This window comes from Gekko japonicus, unplaced genomic scaffold (genome assembly GCF_001447785.1).
Source record: "Gekko japonicus isolate JY-2015 unplaced genomic scaffold, Gekko_japonicus_V1.1 scaffold448, whole genome shotgun sequence".
Classification (NCBI taxonomy): domain Eukaryota; kingdom Metazoa; phylum Chordata; class Lepidosauria; order Squamata; family Gekkonidae; genus Gekko; species Gekko japonicus.
Window position 1 is genome coordinate 897,477 of NW_015172018.1, and position 19,720 is coordinate 917,196.

At 45.9% G+C, this 19,720-nt stretch overlaps 1 protein-coding gene across 2 annotated transcripts in view; it reads right to left on the reverse strand.

The window, feature by feature from the left end:
* The window catches only part of CCDC85C (coiled-coil domain containing 85C), a 252,581-nt gene that overhangs the window by 53,159 nt on the left and 179,702 nt on the right, over positions 1-19,720 (reverse strand). The window contains exon 3 of one of the 2 annotated variants that reach the window (XM_015420479.1): positions 10,346-10,384. The exons of the other annotated variant lie outside the window; for it this stretch is intronic. Coding sequence (XP_015275965.1) covers positions 10,346-10,384 — 39 coding nt within the window. The remainder of the gene's footprint in view (positions 1-10,345; positions 10,385-19,720) is intronic. 2 annotated transcript variants of the gene reach the window in all.

The window sequence follows — 19,720 nt, forward strand, 5'->3', positions numbered from 1 at the left end:
AGAGAGAGAGAGAGAGAGAGAGAGACTGCACTAGCAGTTGCGTTATGTGCTGTCAGACACAGGAATAACAAAGCTAAATAGAACAGCAGGGAGCTTAAAATTGTTTGCTATTTTCTGGAGATATCACAAAAGATCAATGTCACATCTTGCACCAACTGTTTCACTGCACGAAGGGGGGGGGATGAATGCCATTGCCTTTTGCAGCTTTAGAAATCATGCACAAATTTGACTCCAATCTCTTTGAAATATCACACACATCACCATGCCACTGTGATGCGTGAGCACAAGGAAGGATTAAATGGGTAAACTTCTGACATCTCAGGGAGTCATTAATCTCCCCTTCACTGTACAAAAGGTTGGATGTGACTTACCCAGAATCCTGTTCTCGTGCCAGAGTTTATCAGCTGTGCTCCCTGATTGCTCATCGTCCACAAGCTACGAATGATTTTCTTAGACCAGTTTTCAGTATAATTACAGACTGGCATTCATCTTTTGGATGGTTTTAATGATAATACTATATCGACTAGTATACTGGCCTTTGCTGCTGGTGTAGCCAAAATTGATTATGAATTTATTTTTTAAAATCAGATTCTGATTACGTGTGTTTTGTGCTTGATGATGTGATTTTTTTTTAACCTGAACTCCATCTATTTGGTTCCTTGAGTCTCACTATTTGCTTGCGTTTAGATACTGTGATGACTTACGGCCTGGATGCTAAAACTAAAATGATGTGATAATTAAGATGAACAGGGCCTCATGTTCACTAGACAAAGCATTATTCATCCAGGCTGAATGTCAGTTTGGTGTAGTGGTTAAGTGTACGGACTCTAATCTGGGAGAACCGGGTTTGATTCCCCACTCCTCCACTTGCACCTGCTGATGTGACCTTGGGTTAGTCACAAGCTCTGGCACAGCTGTCCTTGAAAAAGAGCAGTTTGTGTCAGAGTTCTCTCAGCCCCACCCACCTCACAGGGTGTCTGTTGTGGGGAGGGGAAGGGAAAGGAGTTTGTAAGCCGCTCTGAGACTCCAAGTGAAGGGAGGGGTATAAATCCAATCTCTTCTCTTCTTCTTCTTAACCCATATGCATTATTAACTGAAGATTATCTAAATGTGGAATGCACTGACAGAGGATGTAATGGTGGCCACAGGCTTTATAAGGGGTTTAGACACATTAGTAGAGGACAGATCTATTAGTGACTACTAGCCATGGTGACCAAAGGGATATCCCATATTCAGAGGCAGTAAGAGGGGAACATCAGGGGAAGGCCTCTGCCTCTGTGACCTGTTCATCCTCCAGGGTAACTCAGCCACTGCCTGAGACAGGAGGCTAGACTTAGGATTGCCAGGAATGGATTGGAAACTGGTGGCAGTGGGGGGGGGGAGAGATAGGAGGCACCATGAGTGATGGCAGGACATCACTTCTGGGGGGAAATGTGGAACCTAGAGAGGTGTGACGTCGCATCTGGGTTTCCTCCAGAAGTGACATCACACCATCAGTACAGTGGCAATTTTTAATTTTTTCTACTGCCACTGCTTCAAGTGGCGACAATAAGAGCACCCTGAAAGTGGGAGCAACCCTGGATGGATTAGATGGATCACAGGGCTCTTCATATGTTCTTATCTAAATATCAAATTGCCAGCAGTTCAAGACTCATTCTGTGGAAATGGAAATACAGAGGCTTGTCTCCCAAACCTTTATATCTGTCATACTGACTGTTATGATCCTGGTTCCTATGCTACCTCTGTGTATATCAGGCCCATAGCTAGAGTGGGGCTTATGGGGGCTCTGTCCCCTTTCTTAAAAGCATAGCTCCACAAGAATTCATTCTGTAAATGCTTATTTCAATCATTTTAAAACATTTTTAAAGGTGTGTACTCCTTTAAGCAGAGTGGGGTGCTGCAGTTGACTAATTCCCACACTGAGCAAAGGGGTTGGAGTAGGTGACCTCTAGGATCCCTTTAACTCTGTGTCAAGAAGCTGGTCTCCTTTAAGAGAGTCTTTCTGCCTGTTAACCTTCTTGACTATAGAAGTCATCACCCCCACCTGCCGGCCTGTTATCAGAATTTTTGCTTAGGCTGGCAGAAGTGATTAGCTGGCAGAAGCTGAGAACTGTCAACTAAAGTGGCTGACAGCTTGCAATTTAGAGATCTATCCTGGTAACCGCTTTCTATTGGCTAAATGGCTTTTCTTTCTGCACTGAGAACTTCAGCCCCACCAGAACAAAATATGCCCCACAAGCCACAAAATCCTGGCTACGGGCCTGGTATACATGCAGGTACACAGTTGTGTTGTCAAGTCAATATGCTCATGTACAAGGAATACCTGAAAGCTGGTACAGCTTAGAGGGTGAACTGGCAATAACTGGGTTCAGATCTTTGCTCAGACACGATGGACATTGGATGGTTTGAGGCAAGGATCTTTCTGTATCTGAAGCTACGTTGCTGGGATGTGAGGATACAAATGACAGAACTCTGTGTACAGGATCTTGGGCTCTTTGCAGGAAGGATGGGTTAGAAAATGTGGAAGATAATTATGTCACAGAACCAAACAAGGCAGGAGTGAACCTTCTCATCTTGAGTTAGCTTTGTTTTCTATACATCTCACCCAATGGTAAAGTTGATATTACTACAGAGTGGGAGCATACGTAGAGTTGAATGTATAACAAAACAGTCACCTATAGTCAACCTGGGCCTTGACTTGGATGGCCCAGGCTAGCCTGATCTCATCAGATCTTGGAAGCTAAGCAGGATTGGGCCTGGTTAGTTACTGGATGGGAGACCACCAAGGAAGTTTAGGGTTGTTAGGCATACACATATCACCTCAGAAAACCTCTTGCCTTGAAAACCGTATGGGGTCACCATAAGCTAGCTGTGACTTGACAGCATTTCCCACCATGGCCGCCCTGACAATCTATAGTATTAACCTTCAGTAAGAAAATATGAATTTGTGGAACATTCGCCAATGGCCATTTTTTAATAGGGACTCATCCATCCATCTTGTCAAGAGATCAAAAAAAGAAAGAATAAGCCTCTCAGAGAAAGTTAATTAAATCCTCACCCATTGCATATTAATCTAAGCACAGAGAGTTTTGAAAAGTACCTTGGGTGCTTAACACATTAAAAGGTTGAAAAGTCCTGTGACTGGCAACTGGGGAACAGCTGGTTAGCGGAACTCTGCTCCGCTTGCCAGGCAACCATCCCTTTCTTCCTAGAGAGGATGTTCCCTTGAGCTAAAATGGCTCATTGGACGCCATTCAAATGGGGCAGCAGTGGAGCAGCACAATTACCTTGAAAGGCACAGATATGTCCTAGACAAGGCAGGGCACCACCAGTGCACAAATGTGTGTGTGTGGGGGTGGGGTTGTCCACTTGCACCGCCATGAAGACTTATTGCAAAACTGCTTTGTTCCAAATACACTCTCTCCCTTTCATCACGACACAGCCCCATTAACGGCCATTTTAAACAGCTCGGTTCCTCTCGGAAACTGCAAATGCTGTCGGGAGACCCGCTCAATCACTCCTTCGCAGCCCAGATGTCACTTAGTTATTTGCCGCCACTGCACGCCTCACACGAACAATATGTTCCAGTTCCCAGCCAAATCTAATAAGATATTACAACAGCTATAAGAGGGATAAAGTATTTTAATTACCCTTCTAAAACCTTCCTTGCGTGCTCCTTGGGTGCTTATAAACACTCACACGCCAGGGCAGGCTTTGTTTCCAAGTTCCTAAAGAGATTGCCAAGAAAGCCCCAATTGCTCATTAGCAGACTCCGACTAACAATGCATCAAGAGAAGACATCGTTCCATTTAAACTTGTGTTTTGTGTTTTCGTATTACCAGCTTGCTGTAAGAGAAGGGATATTGTTGTTGTATTTTCTGCCTTTATTTGGAGAGCATCCTGTGATACTCCCCTCCCTCTCCCTACCAATGCTAAGTATGATAACCGGGGCTGCAAAACTCCAGGTCCACAAGTAACATTTGCACCTAAGCTACTGACCCTGGCATCTCAGTTGATGACTGGCCCGTAGCTACAGTGGTGCTATTGGGGGCTCTGCCCCCTTCCTTAAAGGGCCTTTCACCTCCATTCAAGGCTAAAAAATAAAGATGCATGATAAAAAAGAGAGAAAATCAACTGTGCTCACAGCACTCTGAACCTGCCCTTCAAATTTGAACATTCAGGTGTGCCAGCAAATCAAACAGTGGTTAAAGCCCTTCAAGCTCTGGCTCTGCCACGGCCTCCCCCTACTTTTCACGGCCTCCTATGAGTCCCACTGAGAAAAGGTCAGGCTTTTGGCTGCCGAGTACTTCATTCGCTTTTCCAGGTAGAAGTGGAGGCAGCAGTACCAGTTGTAAATGACATAAGCCATCAGGAACAGAGAAGAATAAGAGTACATTAGCACCTTAAAGTCTAACAAAATTTGTGGTAGGGTATGAGCTCTCATGAGTCACTGCTCACCTCTTCAGGTACAGCTAGAACGTGAGTCCATTTGTCCTATATATTGGAAAGCAGAGTGGTTTCAGATGCCAAACGACATTAGAAGGCAAATGACAATAGAAGGTGTGATTGGATTAGGTGAGATATGCAGAGGGGTAATGTTGTTGTTGTTCAGTCGCACAGTCAAGTCTGACTCTTCGCGACCCCATGGACCACATCACGCCAGGCCTTCCTGTTCTCCATCATCCTCCAGAGTTTGCTCAACTTCATGCTCGCTGAACCGATAACACTGTCTACCCATGTCATCCTTTGTCGTCCCCTTCTTCTTTTACCTTCAATCTATCCTATTATTCTACTATCAGGATCATCTCCAGTGAGTGCTCCCTTCTCATTTGGTGGCCAAAATATTTGAGCTTCAGCTTCAGTATCTGGCCTTCCAGGGAACAGTCAGGGTTGATTCCTTTTAGGATTGACTGATTTGATCTTCTTGCAGTCCAAGGGACTCTCAAGAGTCTTCGCCAGCACCATAATTTGAAAGCATCTATTCTTCAGCACTCAGCCTTCCATATGGTCCAAAGAGGGGTAACAGGAGTGGAGAAATCAGCATTGGTATGAGACAAGAAATCCAGGTCTCAATTCAGTCCAGGTGGATGCACTGTCTTGAGCTTTGTTATCAGTGGCAATTCCGCAGTCTCTCTGTCTAATCTCTCTTTGAAATTCCTTCGATAGCTGCTACTTTTAGGTCGGCAACTGTATACCCTGGAAGGTTAAAATGTCCCCCACTGGTTTTTGAATGTTGTGGTTGAATGTTGTGACTCACGAAAGCTCATTCCCTGCCACAAATTTTGCTAGTCTTTAAGGTGCTACTGGACCCTTATTCTTTCCTACTGCTATGGACAGACTAACACAGCTACCCATCTTGATCAGGAACGGAGGTTACTGAAAGGCTTCAGGTGGCTGGCACATCCAATAGTGTGGCAGGCACAGAGCACGTCTGAGCCAGGACTGGCGTCAGCATCCCCTGAAGTAGGGCAGCTGCCAGTGCCCAGGGCTTCTAGCAAAGCCTGCTGCTCTTCGTCCTCTATTCACTTATTTGCTAGCACTCTACCATGCTCCCAGCTACGCTCACTGCCCGGTGCCTCTGGGGAAAGGGCTGCAGGTCAGTGGCAAGCATACACAGTGGAAGAGCTCACATGTGGGCGGAGCCAAGATTAGGGCTGCCAGGTCCCTGCTGCTCACTGGTGGGGAGTGGGGGGAAGGGTTGCCAAATCCAGGCTGGGAAACTCCTGGAGGTTTGCGGGGTGGAGCCTGGGGAGGACAGGGACCTCAGTGGGGGTACAATGCCACAGAGTCCACCCTCCAAAGCATCCGTTGTCTCCAGGGGAACTATTCTCTAGTCTGGAGGTGAGCTGGAATTCCAGGGGATCCCCAGGTCCCACCTGGAGGCTGACATCTCTAGGAAAGATACACAGGCAGGTGGGGGGGGAGGATGGCATGTCTGGAGGTTTGGAGGCAACTAGAAAAAGGGATGGGGGCCCCTGGGAACTCTCTGCCTGGGGCCTCTAAAAACCTGGAACCTGCCCTCCTCAGAGCACACTTGTCTTTCCTTCAGCCTAAAGCTAAAAGTCATAATCATATCACAGGCACAGGTTCCAACCAATGCTCCCTCTAAGCTGTGGAGTCTTGTGAGCAGAAATTCTACTTTGTGAGCTACTGCCATTAAAGTTGTGAGCAACTGATTTGGCTGCTGCATAAATTAGTTTGCTCTGGAGCCATCCTTCCTGAGCAAAGACAAACGTGTGTGAGCCAGAGGATAAAAAGATGTGAGCTAGCTCACACTTACTCAGTTTAGAGGGAACACCGGTTCCAACTCACCACCAACTCAGTCCCTGGCACTTTTATCCAGGTTTAGAAGAGAAGGTTTGGTGTACTGGTTAAGTGCGCAGACTCTAATCTGGGAGAACCGGGTTTGATTCCACACTCCTCCACTTGCACCTGGCTGGATGACCTTGGGCAAGCCATAGTTCTGATAAGAGCTGTCCTTGAAAAAGAGCAGTTTCTGTCAAGAGCTCTCTCAGCCCCACCTACCTCACAGGGTGGCTGTTGTGGGGAGGGGAAGGGAAAGGATTTTGTAAGCCGCTCTGAGACACCTTTGGGTAGTGAAGGGCGGGGTATAAATCCAATCTCTTCTTCTTCTTCTTCTTTTTAGACCTCACTTTTCTCTACCCGCAGGGGTCTCAAAGCAGCTTACGATTGCCTTCCCATCCTCTCCCCACAAGAGGCAGCTTGTGAGGTAAGGTGGGGCTGAGAAGGTTCTGAGAGAACTGTGACTGGCCGAAGGACCCCCAGCAGGTTTCATGGGGAGGAGGGTGAATCAAACCTGGTTCTCCAGATTCGAGTCCCCTGCTCTTAACCACCATACCATGCTGGCTTTTAAAAACACTACTTTTCTCACACTGGGGTAGAGCAGCGTTACAGCAACATGGCCGGCTGCGGCTGACAGCTCAAAATCCTTCCTTCCAAAAACGTTACCCTCTTGTTGTCTCAGTGATCAGCACAATAGAGCCCAGGGCTTTTGTTTCAGTGGTTAAGAACCAGTGTATTAGAGGCTTCACAGAAAAGCAATGACCAACTGTTCTCAGCAAGATTACTTTGTCACTTTGATTTTGTTGTTTTCCTCCTTGAGTAAGGACTTTAAACCCCCCCCCCCCTCCAAGTTTGGTCTGTCAAAGCTGCCATTTGCTAGTCAGGCTTGCAAGGAAAACAGAAAGAGCGTCAATCTTGTCAAGCCCCACGCCATTCGAAAGCTTCCCCTTAATGATAACATGTGCGTCTGGAGCTTTCCGTTGCTGTCAGTCAAGTCTGTGTGTTGGGGAGGAAGCAGCAGGGAAGATGTTCCGCTACAGAATGGGGCCTGCCACAGACATCGCCACAGATTGTAGGCTTCCCAGTGTAGGTCATAATTTCCAGATGCCAAGCTAAGCCCAGCGCTTTGTCTGGTTTTAAGTCACTGAGGCTGACCAAAAGATACAGCAGATTGTTATTTTACACCCACACCATCTAGGTAAGAGAGCTTTCGCAGGCACAATAATAGACGCTGCTTGTGCTCAGGTACCAGGGATCAGCCACAGGGTGCATGCTTTGCACGCAGAAGATCCCAGGTTCACTCCCCAGAGTTCTCAAGAACAAGCTCTCAGTCTGCAGCCTTGTGGATTCTCAGTGAGTCAGGAGGCAATCCTGGACTAGGAGAGTCAAGGAGAGCAAAGAACTTAAGAGCAGGCTTTGCTCATTTTGAGTAAAGCCTACTAAAGGTGCCCCCTGCAAACAGGTAAGACCGACAGCTGCCAGTACCCACGCACTCTTGGCTGTGGCTCTTACCTTGTGGAATGACGTGCCTGAGGAGGTCAGGAAGGCTCCCACACTGCTATCATTTCTCAAGACGTGTAAAGCAGAAATGTTCAGGAGGGCATTCTTATAAAAGGAATAGTGCTGTACTAAAATGGAATGGTTCAGGACTAGAATTGCCAGGTTGACTTATCTGGCCAGCAGGGGTATCCCAACGTCCTTCCGGGAGACCAGAAGTGATGTTGGGCATTTTCAGACCTACTTCCGGTTGGGGAAGGGCACTCTGGTTTGTGGGCAAAACTCTATGGTAAATCCAGCTTCAAACCATAGAGTTTTGCCCAAAAACCAGAGTGTCACCTCCAACTGGAAGTAGGCCTGAAACTAGAAGTAGGCCCTAAAAGGTCAGTAGGTGGTGGGTTCCCCCGCTCCCACCAGGGGGCTGGCAACCCTATTCGGGACAGGGGTGGATTGGCTGTTAAGGTCACCAGAGAAAGTCCCAGTAAACCATTTTAAAAATGTGACATATAACCCTCAGCAGTGTAGGAATTATTAATAATAAAAGAAGCCATTAAAAAGCAAGAGGCCTAAAAATACCATAAAACAATCTTCAGCAGCCTAAAATGAGATTTGCAAAACAATTCTCAAGCTAAAGCAGACTATAAAAACAATTTTAAAAGATGGAATCTTTCAGTTAAAAGACTGAGTAAATAGGAACATTTTGGACTGTCAAAATACAATAAGGTGGGCACCAATACGATTGCCAGGTCTCCCTAGCCACTGGTGGGGTAGGGTTGGGGGGCTGCGTTGCCATCTCCAGGTTTGGGAACTCCTGGCAATTTGAGGATGGAGCCTGGGCTAACAATTTTAAAAGATGGAATCTTTCAGTTAAAAGACTGAGTAAATAGGAACATTTTGGACTGTCAAAATACAATAAGGTGGGCACCAATACGATTGCCAGGTCTCCCTAGCCACTGGTGGGGTAGGGTTGGGGGGCTGCGTTGCCATCTCCAGGTTTGGGAACTCCTGGCAATTTGAGGATGGAGCCTGGGCTGGACAGGAACTTCAGTGGGGTACAATGTCATAGAGTCCACCTTCCAAAGCATTCACTTTCTCCAGGGGAACTAATCCCTATAGTCTGGAGATGAGCCATAATTCCAGGGGATCCTCAGGTCCCATCCCAAGCATCAAATGAGCCTCAAGTGGACATTCCAAAAGAGAAGTTGTGGTGGAAGGTGCTGTCAAATTGCAGCCAACTTATGGTGACCCTAAAGGGTATTCAAGGCAAAAGACAAACAGAAGTGGTTGCCATTGCTTCCCTCTGTGTAGCAACCCTGGACTTCCTCGGTGGTCTCCTGTCCAAGCAGTAACTGATGCCTACCCTGCTTAGCTTCTGAGATCTGACAAGATCGGGCTAGCCTGAGCCAGCCACAGGAGAAGTGCCACATAAATAACAACAATGCAAATGAGAAAAACAAACGTGGGTTGTACTTTCCTCAGCCAAGAGGGGCTGTGTGGAACTGTGAGAAGAAGACAGGCGTAGAATGTAGCCAGCAATATGAACGCAACCAACAAACCAACTCAAGGGTTGGGTTGGGGTTTACTGGAAGCAAAATAATGGCAATTTGGGGGTAAATAAGAGATTCCTGGTGGTGGTAGGGGGATGTTTTATGCCCTGAACTGGAGAGGCCAGGCTAGCCTGATTTCATCAGATCTCGGAAGCTAAGCAAAGTAGGCCCTGGTTGGTATTTGGATGGGAGACCACCAAGGAACATCAAGGTCGATACACAGAGGCACTCAATGGCAAACCGGCTCTAACTGTCTGTTGCCTTGTAAATCTTACGGGGTCATCATAAGTCGGCTACGTCCTGATGACAAAAAAGAAAAACAAGGCACAGAAAACTCTTATCAAATTTCAAGACAAGTACAAATTCCAATTATAACCAACCATATTTTCCCCTAAGGGGATCTACCCACATACAGCATAAGATAAAACACGCCTTCCAAGGACCCTGCAATCCATTGTCCATAAAGAAACTATACAAATGAAGGATCATATCTGAAAGGAAAGACGTCGGCAGTTGCACTTTCTTCAAGCCATTAAATATCAGTGCAATACAGAATAACCTAAGATGCTGTTATGAAGAGGAAGCCCTGTGCCTGTCACTAGTGTGAATAATTTGCCATTCACTGGCAGTCATTTCTTGCCCCATAAATTGTTCTGCTCATAAACGAGACTGCTCAAGATTTTGAGACTAAACAATCACTTATTTGCATCCAGGTTAATTAAATGGGAGAGCCGTTCCTTTCAGAGACATCACACATTCGCATTAAGTGAATTGATTTTGCAAGCTTTCACTCTCGACAGATCTACCTGCAGTATGGAATGGGTGTCAAATAATTCAGCATGCATTTTAAAAAAAAAATGGACATATCCAAAATGGAAGCTGCCAACTTTTGAACCTGCAGGCTAGACCCACAAAAGCTGCAAAGGACCCATCACCAATATCACAAGCCAAGGCTTCCCCACACCCAGAATGCTAGAAGTGCCAGAAGACATCTCTACCTTAATGAACTTTCTTGGTGAATTGTTGTGACCAGCGAGCTAGGAGGAAATAAGAGAATGTTATACATCTCCAGTTTTAGTAGGAACAAAACAATATGAATTTCTTCTTCAAAATTACATCCTAAAATTTACAAAGACCTTTCCCGACACTGACTTGTACAAGCCAGTGTAGTACCTTGAGCAGAGTGTTACACTTGGGTTCAAAATCCCAGTCAGCCATTAATCCCGCTTGGGCCAGTCACGGCCTATTCTATCACACAGTTTTATTGTGGTAAGCAATATTGTTTAGTGGTCAGTGTCAGACCCAAAGCTCAAATCTCCACTCTGTCATGGAAACTTACTGGGTGACCTTGAACCAGTCACTCTCTTTCAGGCCCTTAGCTATGATAGGGCATTTCAGGGCTCTGCCCCCTCAATGGTGAGGCACGGCCCACAGCAGCTGCTGTGCCTTCCCCCCTCCCCCTCCTGTGACATTAAAACAGCCTTCCGATCAGCCTTGTGGCCTGCCGATCAGCTGGAGGGTCCTTTGAATCTTGCAGCCGCCCCTCTCCCTCTCCTCCTCCAAGATTTAAAGGGCCCTCCAGCTGATCAGTGGGCCCTTTAAATCTTGCAGGAGGTGAGGGAGAGGGGTGGCTGTCAGCTGCACGACTCCCCTGAAAATTGCCGCTTGGAGTTCAGGCACGAGCAAACCCCGGTTTGAAAAACAGCATTTAAAGGGTGTTTTTTCCAGCTGGGGCAGCCCGTGCCTGAACTCCAAGTGGCGAAATTGCTGCTTGGAGTTCAGTGAAGACATGCGGCTGCCCCCCTCCCTCCCCCGCTGCCTCACAAAATTTCCCCATGCCCCATCAACCCAAAATTTCTGGCTATGGGGCTGCTCTCGTTCAACCTAATCTCCCTCACGGAGTCATTGCTGTAAAACTAAAACAGAAGAGGCTTTGGGTCTCCACTGGGGAGAAAAGGAAGGTATATATATCAAGTTGTATACATTAAAAGATAAAGCGGACAACAGGAGAACCATACATGTTGTCCTGCCTCTTATCTTTTGTTTATCAAGACAATTTGTGACTGTGGGAGGGATATAGAGGAGGAAAGCAAACAGCTCGAGGAAATGGGTAAAACAGAAGATCTCGGAATTACTTAAGGAAAGTCTTCAGCAAACATGAGTGGAAAAACAACCGAATGGCCCTTCCTGTTTCGTAAGGGTACAATAGGGGGGGACTCACCCAGACATCAATTATTATACAAATGAAAAATAAATCAGGGCTCACAGATCTGAAGCACTCAACAGCCCCGCTTTTAACCATGGGAAGAGAAGAGTTTGTGAGTTCCGACTGGAAGAGGCACAACAACAGACAGTGTCTGGATGGTGGGGGTGCAAACTGGAGCTCCTAACTGACAGCAGAGAGATAATGCTGGAGGGGGAAGTTTGACGAATAGAAGGGGATCGCTAATGAGGGGTGGGGAATTTTTTTGCTTGAAGATTTCATCCCGTAAAATTAACAGTTGCAAAAATATTTATCGCAGCAGCTCCATGGGGGGTAAGCAGCAAATGCTATGTGTGACACCGTGTGTTCTGTGTTCCACAGATGCCAAGAAACTGAGCAATGTCATTAATATTCCAAAATGGATGCTTTCCTCTGCCATTTCAGAGAAAGGAGACAGGAATGAAACTCTGCCTTCAAGGCAGAAGGGAAAGGTATGCAGAAATAGGTGTCCAGCAGGGTACAATAAATAGGGTTTTGTAGCCCACTGGCTCACATGCAAGGATGGGGCAGCCATGGAAACTCACTGCTTCTATTTCTTTTCTAGCAGAGTTCTCACAGAGCAGTAAGGCCTGCCCACCGGGGCCCTCTTTGCCTCCCACTGACTTTTGGGGGGCTGCACTGGATAAAACTATGCTGCGGTGGCTCAAGTGGTTAAGATGCTGAACTGCAGGCTGTGGAAGGTCGGTAGTTCAGCAGTTCGAGACCCGGGTGCCGCATGACGGAGTGAGCTCCTGTCTCTAGTTCCAGCTCCTGCCAACCTAGCAGTTCGGAAGCAAGAAATTGCAAGTAGATAAATAGGGACCACTTTGGTGGGAAGGTAACAGCGTTCCGTGCGCCTTGGTGTTTAGCCATGCCGGCCACGTGACCACGGAAACGTCTTCGGACAGCGCTGGCTCTTCGGCTTTGAAACGGAGATGAGCACCGCAACCCTAGAGTCGGATTTGACTGGCTTTCGAGCAAGGGAACCTTTACCTTTTACTTACTGGATAAAACTAGGTCTCTACCTCTTTTTTCCTCATGTGGGACTTCCAGTGTGTACACCTGTTAAGGAAGAGGTTGTGTGATCAAAAGTCACACACCGAAATGGCATTTAGATAGATGATTTCTGACCGTTTTTCTGACTGTTCTCTAAGGAGCACCAAGTGGCATTTTAACCTAACAGTAACTCTTGGGCTAATACTGGGTTAAATCCTACCCCTGTTCTATCACTCCACTGAGCAAAGCTGAAGCCTTCCTCTATAGCCTATGGAGCCTTCTTCCAACTTCAGTGCCTTTTCCTCCAACAGAAAAGTCACTAAAGTTGGAGGAAGGCTGGATCCAGTCCACTGTGCCAGAACTAGATCTCTGTGTGCTGCCACTCCCAGGGATGCTGTCTGGATTCCTCAGGGTCTCCAGAGCAATGAAGCGTTTCTAAGCTCCAAAGTGACATCACCCGACCAGGCACAGCATTTGCAACTCTGTTCTTGAATCAGGGCTATAAAGGCTGCCATTGGCAGGCTAGAACTTCACATGGGCAACAACAATAGGTTGGATCCCACGCAGCACAACCCCTTTCTCCGCATCTCCTGTGGTCCTTGAAAGGCTGTTGCTGAGTGTCAGGGGATCCTTAGGAGTAAAAGTCAACTATCTGAGAATCTCAGCTTCCATTTAAGGAAAGGCAAGTTTCTGGTCCAGCGGATGCAAAGATATCCTTGAAAGTACATGAGCAATGCCTGCCGAAATCTCAGAATCAACATAGGTGGACAAATAAGACTTGCAGAGATTGGCAATCAGTCTCTCCATATCACCTTGCTATCACCTTGTTCTTCCTTGTGATCAGCATAATAAGAACGAATACGGGGAAATGGGGGGGGGAGAGATAAACTCTGCAGAGTAAACCATGCATAAAATGGGGGGAAATCAGATTTATTCTAAGTATATAATGCATACAGGACTGCAGAATTTGGATCAAAGCAGAATTTCTTATTTTTCTTGCACGAAACACAGTTCTGAATAGGACATGGCAGAACTGTTCTAGCTGTAAGGCAACCTTGTGTTCTTACCTTATTGGATTCTAAGCAGAGACCGAATGTAGGAAGCGTTTTTCATGTTATGAGTCACTCTCCTGCTCAAATTGGCCTTCTGATATCGTATGTTAAAATAATAACAATCTCCACCCCCACAATCAGGAGGGGACTTGGGGGAAATAAAGGCAGATTTGCAATTTTGTGTTACTTGTGGGAGATATAAGCAGTACTCCTCAAGGAAATAATTGCCACATTACGCAGCCAATAAGTACAGCCTAGAAAAGGGTTCTCGGAGGAGGACGGGAGGGGGCCCTTTAATGTTCATCGCTTAATGAGAGCTCTGGGCTAAAGGCACAAACATTTGAATGTAAACCACAAGCAGGTACCAATAAAACAGTAGAAGAAACTATCTGGTTATTGCTGGAGTTATTGCTCCCTATACATGGCAAGTGTAACCTCAGGCAATGTTGAACTGATACTTGAACATTAGTCCCTGATACACCCAAAGACAGTACACATGACTAGGCACACAAAGTTGGAGAAGCATACACTTTTCTGATTCTGGTATACAAGTTACAGCTGCAGGTGTGAGGGAGAGGTCACCTTAAAAGATTCTCTGTGGTGGCTGAATAAAAATCTAGTCCAGGAGCACCTTTAAGACCAATAAAATTTTCCAGGGTTCAAGGCTTCATGAGTGAAAATTGTCAAATACGTATCTGACCAAGTGAGCTTTGGCTTATGAACATTTACACCTTGGATGTTTTTGTTGGTAATTAAGGTGCTACTGGACTCAAATATTGTTCTGCTGCTACAGGTGAGCATGGCTACCTGACTGAACCTATCTGTAGTGGCTGTAACAGAAAAGTAAGCTGTTGCATCCGGCAGTGTAGATGGAGAACTTTTTTTTTTTAACCGTGCCACTCCAAACAGACAACCCAATGCGGTCCAGTGGTAACAGAGTGTTACAAAGTGCTGGATCCACTTGTTGTACATATTAGATTCCACGTCAAAAATGAAGTCAAACGAGGAGGAAGTTCTTATATTTTATTGTAATGAAATACGGAAAACAGTTAGGCCAAAGGACCCATCAAAACTGATTGCTTTCTTCTCAGCATAATCAGTAAAAATGCCTCAATTAATAGGAAAACATTAGACCAAATAGTTAACCAAAAATTGACAACTTTCTTCTTTTTCTTCAGATATAAAGAAACATATCTACGTCAAACTAAGTGTTTACTTAACCTAACCTAAATGATAATGGGCAAGGATTCTTCATATCAGACTAAAATCTTATCTGACCCAGACATTGAAAGGTTTGCCCTAAGAACTACAGAATCATGAACTTTGTACCTATTATGTTGTCTGCTAACAATATCAGACCTACAAGAGGAAAGCCTTCTATATAACAGGCCTTTCTAACATCCTAATAAAATATTACTTAAAGAACAAATCTATAAAAAACAGAGAAATATGAATATGAACAATCAAGAAGAAAAAACCTATATATGAAAATCTTTATATTCCCATTCATACTACACACTTGAAGAGCTAGTCCAGGCCATGTGAGGAGTTGGTCAGCTGCTGCATTGAGTGATTGAAACTAATTTTTTTGGTGGTAGCCATTTAGGGTTGCCAGGTACAGCAAGAACATGGGGGGATACCACTGGGCGATAGCGTCATGCCATTTCCAGAGGAAACCTGGGCATGACGTCACATTTTTCTAGGTACTGTCAGAAACTCTATGGTAAACTCTCCGGTGATTCTTAGAGCAGACTGACATCATGCCATCATCTATTTCCCCCCCACCAGCTGCATAACCAGTGGTAGAAAAAGGATCCAGCAGTGGGGGAACCTAAAAAACCTATAGCCGTTACAGGTGGAATATGTATAGTTCCTTCATTTCCTTGGGAGCATTACGAGAGGCAATTCATATAATTCTGGGTTCAGTTAGGAAACCATGGGGCACCATACTGCCAAAAGCTGCCACCATGTCTAGTTCTGAGCTGGGAACTGAACCTAAACCTAGATTGAGTTTATATTGAGGCGCAGTTCATCCGCCACCTGAATAGCATGGTTGCTACTCCCCTGGGTTCTGTCCCATGCTACTCTGGTAAGTTGCAGGAAAACCACATGTTGGAAAGCATGACAAAGACATTTCTACATCCATGTTTTCCTCACAGAGCAGGTGCTGAAGTTGAGAGTTATGCTGGGCACTCTTTAACACTGCCCCTGGTGCCACAGTTGTATTTTTGAGTGTTTTTGTGAATGTAAAGGTCATTCAAAATGGGAACATGTTGTGATCTCAGTAGCACAGTATTGGCAGAGTTATGGAGGAGATCTACAGAGAAATGGTTGTTAGGTTATACCCACTATAACAAAGACAGAGTTCTCATATACTCGAATCTTCTAATTCTAACCTTCAGTTCTAGCATAAATCCACAGATCCGCTAAAAGCACCAAGAAACGTCTCGCTAAGTAACTTGAAGCTTTTGTCGGAAATCGTGTCATGATCTGGGTGACAAACATCCTTCCATTTTGCCATCTTGCTGCTTCACAACTGAAATGAGTGCTCAATTCAGATCTGGGCTGTTTTCCGGGTCAACGGCCTCCAATAAATTCACAGGCACTCTCTGACCAGGAAAATTCTCTGGGCATGCTGGCTCTGAATAGAGGCTACAGACCTGCTGATATTTTGACAGCTGATCCCAGGCAAGCGTGGGAGCCAAGCCAAGCCCATGGAAGCTGAATTGCAAATGTGCACTTGCTTCAAAAGAAACAAACCAACAACAAAAAAAGGTTACCCCTTCCCTTAAAGTTCCCTTGCGGAATTTAGAAGCTTAAAATATTTAGAACAAATTACAGGACATCGTCTCTAGTACCATTGTAACATAAATAAAGTTTGTTACTATCCCCTGCAACCTGACTGAGGACTTACTCACATGGCTATCTGGAGATACAGAGACTATTTGTTTTTTTTATTTTTACTTTTTGTATTATTTTGAAAAAGGCAGGCTCAGAGCGGCTTACACACAATATGTTAAAACAACTAAAACACAGAATTAAATAAAACCACAACAGTAGTCCCGTTCACACGGAGATGTTGCCGTGCTAAAGACACGGATGATAGGTGGATTTTTGGTGCGCGATCACACTGCAACATCTTCTGGGAAGCGTAGTTCACCCGTAGCTAACCCATGGCTTCCTGCCGAAGATGCGGAATAAAAAACTACCGCATACAATGTACTAGTTTCCGAAAAACGCGAGGCAAGGGCGGGCGTCTGATCGCATTTCCGCTCGAATTCCATGGCATCCGGCGCCCATCCATGTCCCATCGCAAGCCGGATGTTTTTTTTAAAGTCTCCACAGGATGCGCTTGCTCGATCATGCAGATGCGCAAACTTCGGCAAGAAAAAAAATCCCGTTTGCCGTGGAAGCGGCACCTAGCAATTGCTGGTGTGATCGCGCTGTGCCGCTTCTTCGCCGCGCTTCAGGATAGCCGTGTGATCGGCACCTAACGGCGTAACCACGGGACCTGTGATCGGGCTGCCGCGCTTTACTTTGCTCTGGGGCAAACAGCCACGCCTCAACCCCGCATTATCTGGCCCGTGTGACCGGGGCCAGTATAATAACAAAACATGGAAGCTTCCAAAACCACACCAAACTGGCTGCATGAAGCCAATAACTGCACGCTTTTTTAAAATATGATTTTTTTACCCTGCCTTTCTACCCAAGCATTCTCTCTTGTGGCTCGTACCTGGTGGAATGGCCTGCCTGTGGTCAGGAAGACTCCCGTACCTTTTTCTTTCCGTAGAATGTATAAAATTAAATTGCTTGGAAGGTCATTTTTATAATAGGGAATAAGGTTTTAGATAGGATGTTTTGGAGAACGTTAATCTATGGGGTCGCCATAAGTCAGAAGCAGCTTGACAGCACTTAACACACACCTACACGCAACACTAGAGAAACATTAATCAGTTTTCATTGTTCTGTTCCTTACATATATATCACCATTTTATGGTGCATTCTTCTGCAGTTTTGAAATCTAACTCTGCTGCAGTGTTTTGTGCGCATTATACCATTACACTGTATGTATTATACTGCTTTTAGTGCATGCTTCTCTATGTTTTGCAGCCCAGTTTTATTCTCTGTTGGTTGTATGGTTTTTTTACAATGTTCTTTTTGCATTGTTTTAATCTGCCTTGAGTCTCGGTGACAAAGGTGGGCTATAATTGAAGTAAACGAAACAGAACAAGCATGAGCATAGCCCTGACCTGGATAGCCCAGGCAAGCCTGAGATAAGCTAAGCAGGGCCGACCCTGGAAAGTACTTGAATGGGAGACCTTCAAAGAATATCAGGGCCAGGAGGCAGAGGCAAGCTATCAAGTCATTTCTCTGAACATCCTCCGTGCCCCAGTAGGAGTTGTCAGAGGTCGCCATGACTTCCTGGCACGGGCACGCACACACGCAAAAATACCAAGACCCCCACACACACACATGTGTATGGAAATCCCACGCAATTGAAATAGGTTCTTAAGAACATTTATGATGATTCATGTGCCCAATATTTTATTTTATTTTTATTTTTTTCCCCGCCCTCCCCGCGAGCAGGCTCAGGGCGGTTTACAAGAGGGCACAAGCCCATACATAAAAACAGGATAAAACAGTAAAACCATTAAATAACAACATAAACAAGAATAAAGTGCTCCATGCAAACAAGATGGCCTCCGAATAATTTCGTGATGGTATCATTCATTTCCTTGGGGGCAGTATTGTCCTGTCGATGGTCAGCCAGTCCTGCAGTATCAGTGTCAAGATTGTGGCTGATCTCCCCGGGACCGTCTGTAGCCCCGTTGCTCATGTACTACTACGTAGGAAGCTGCAGCTAAGCACCAATCAGTGAGTTGCACAGAAGTTTGCTCTTTGTTAATGTGACAAAGTTGTGCTGAATCCACTTTCAAGTCTCAGCACAGAACAAAACGGCCAACTTATGTTGAAGTGTGGTCGAAAGTGCCAGCAAGGCAAGAGAGGGGCAGAGATGAATTGCCACTGCCTGCCTCCTCTGCATGGCAACTCTGAACTTCCTTGGTGGTCTCCCATCCAAGTCCTAATCAAGGCCGGCCCTTCTTAGCTTCCCAGATCTGATGACACTGGGTTCACCCGGGGGCATCCAGGTCAGGACATGGGGAAGGCATGCTCCCAGGGTACTGCCATTCCTCTTTTCTGACTTAAAGGTCCAGTGAGTATAAGCAGAATATTGTTGCCCCTAAAGCTATCATGAGAAGGTACTGCAAGAAAACCCCCACTTATTCCCTCTTCAAGTGTCCTGTTACTTTGGGTGAACTAGATGCCTACAAAAATAAAGAGGAGTTATGCAGCACCTTAAAGACTAGCAAGTCTTTTATTGTAGCATAAGCTTTCATGGGCCCGGGTCACACGGGCCGGATATCGCCAGGGGGAGGCGTGGCTAATTGCCCCGGCGCAGTTTGATGTGCGATTACGCAATCAGATGCGCCGGCGGCACACCACGGGTCCTTCCCTCAGCGCCGGCAGGTAAACGAGGGACCGGAGGGGAATGCCGCGCTCCGGCGTGATCACACCACGGGCGTCTGGAGGCAGCCCGTGGCAAACGTTTACTAGTACCTTGGAGGTACTAGTTTTTAAACTCACATTGTCGGCGGTAAGCCACGGGTGCGCTCCACTTCCCAGATGTTGGGGGTGTGATCGCGCCTGGATAATCCGCCCACCATCCATGCCTCTCCCGCGGCAACTTTGCTGCGTGACCAGGGCCATGAATTAGAATGCAGAGGACTTATGGCACAATCAACACTTGTTCATCTTTAAGGTGCCAAGAACCCTGTTTATTTTGCTACAACAGACTCACGGCTCCTCTTCTGGAATTATTACCATAGAAAACTACCAATAGTTATGATTTACATTCAGTATTTTGTTAGTGCAGAAGTTGACAGGACATTACACAAACCACAGAAGTGCCGTTTCCAGGAAAAGCTTGCAATTCAATCAAAAGGGACAAACGGATGTCTTGAACAAGGTTTAAGTTACAAACCACAGGGCTGAACAGTTGATTACTGCTCCCCATAAAGGTT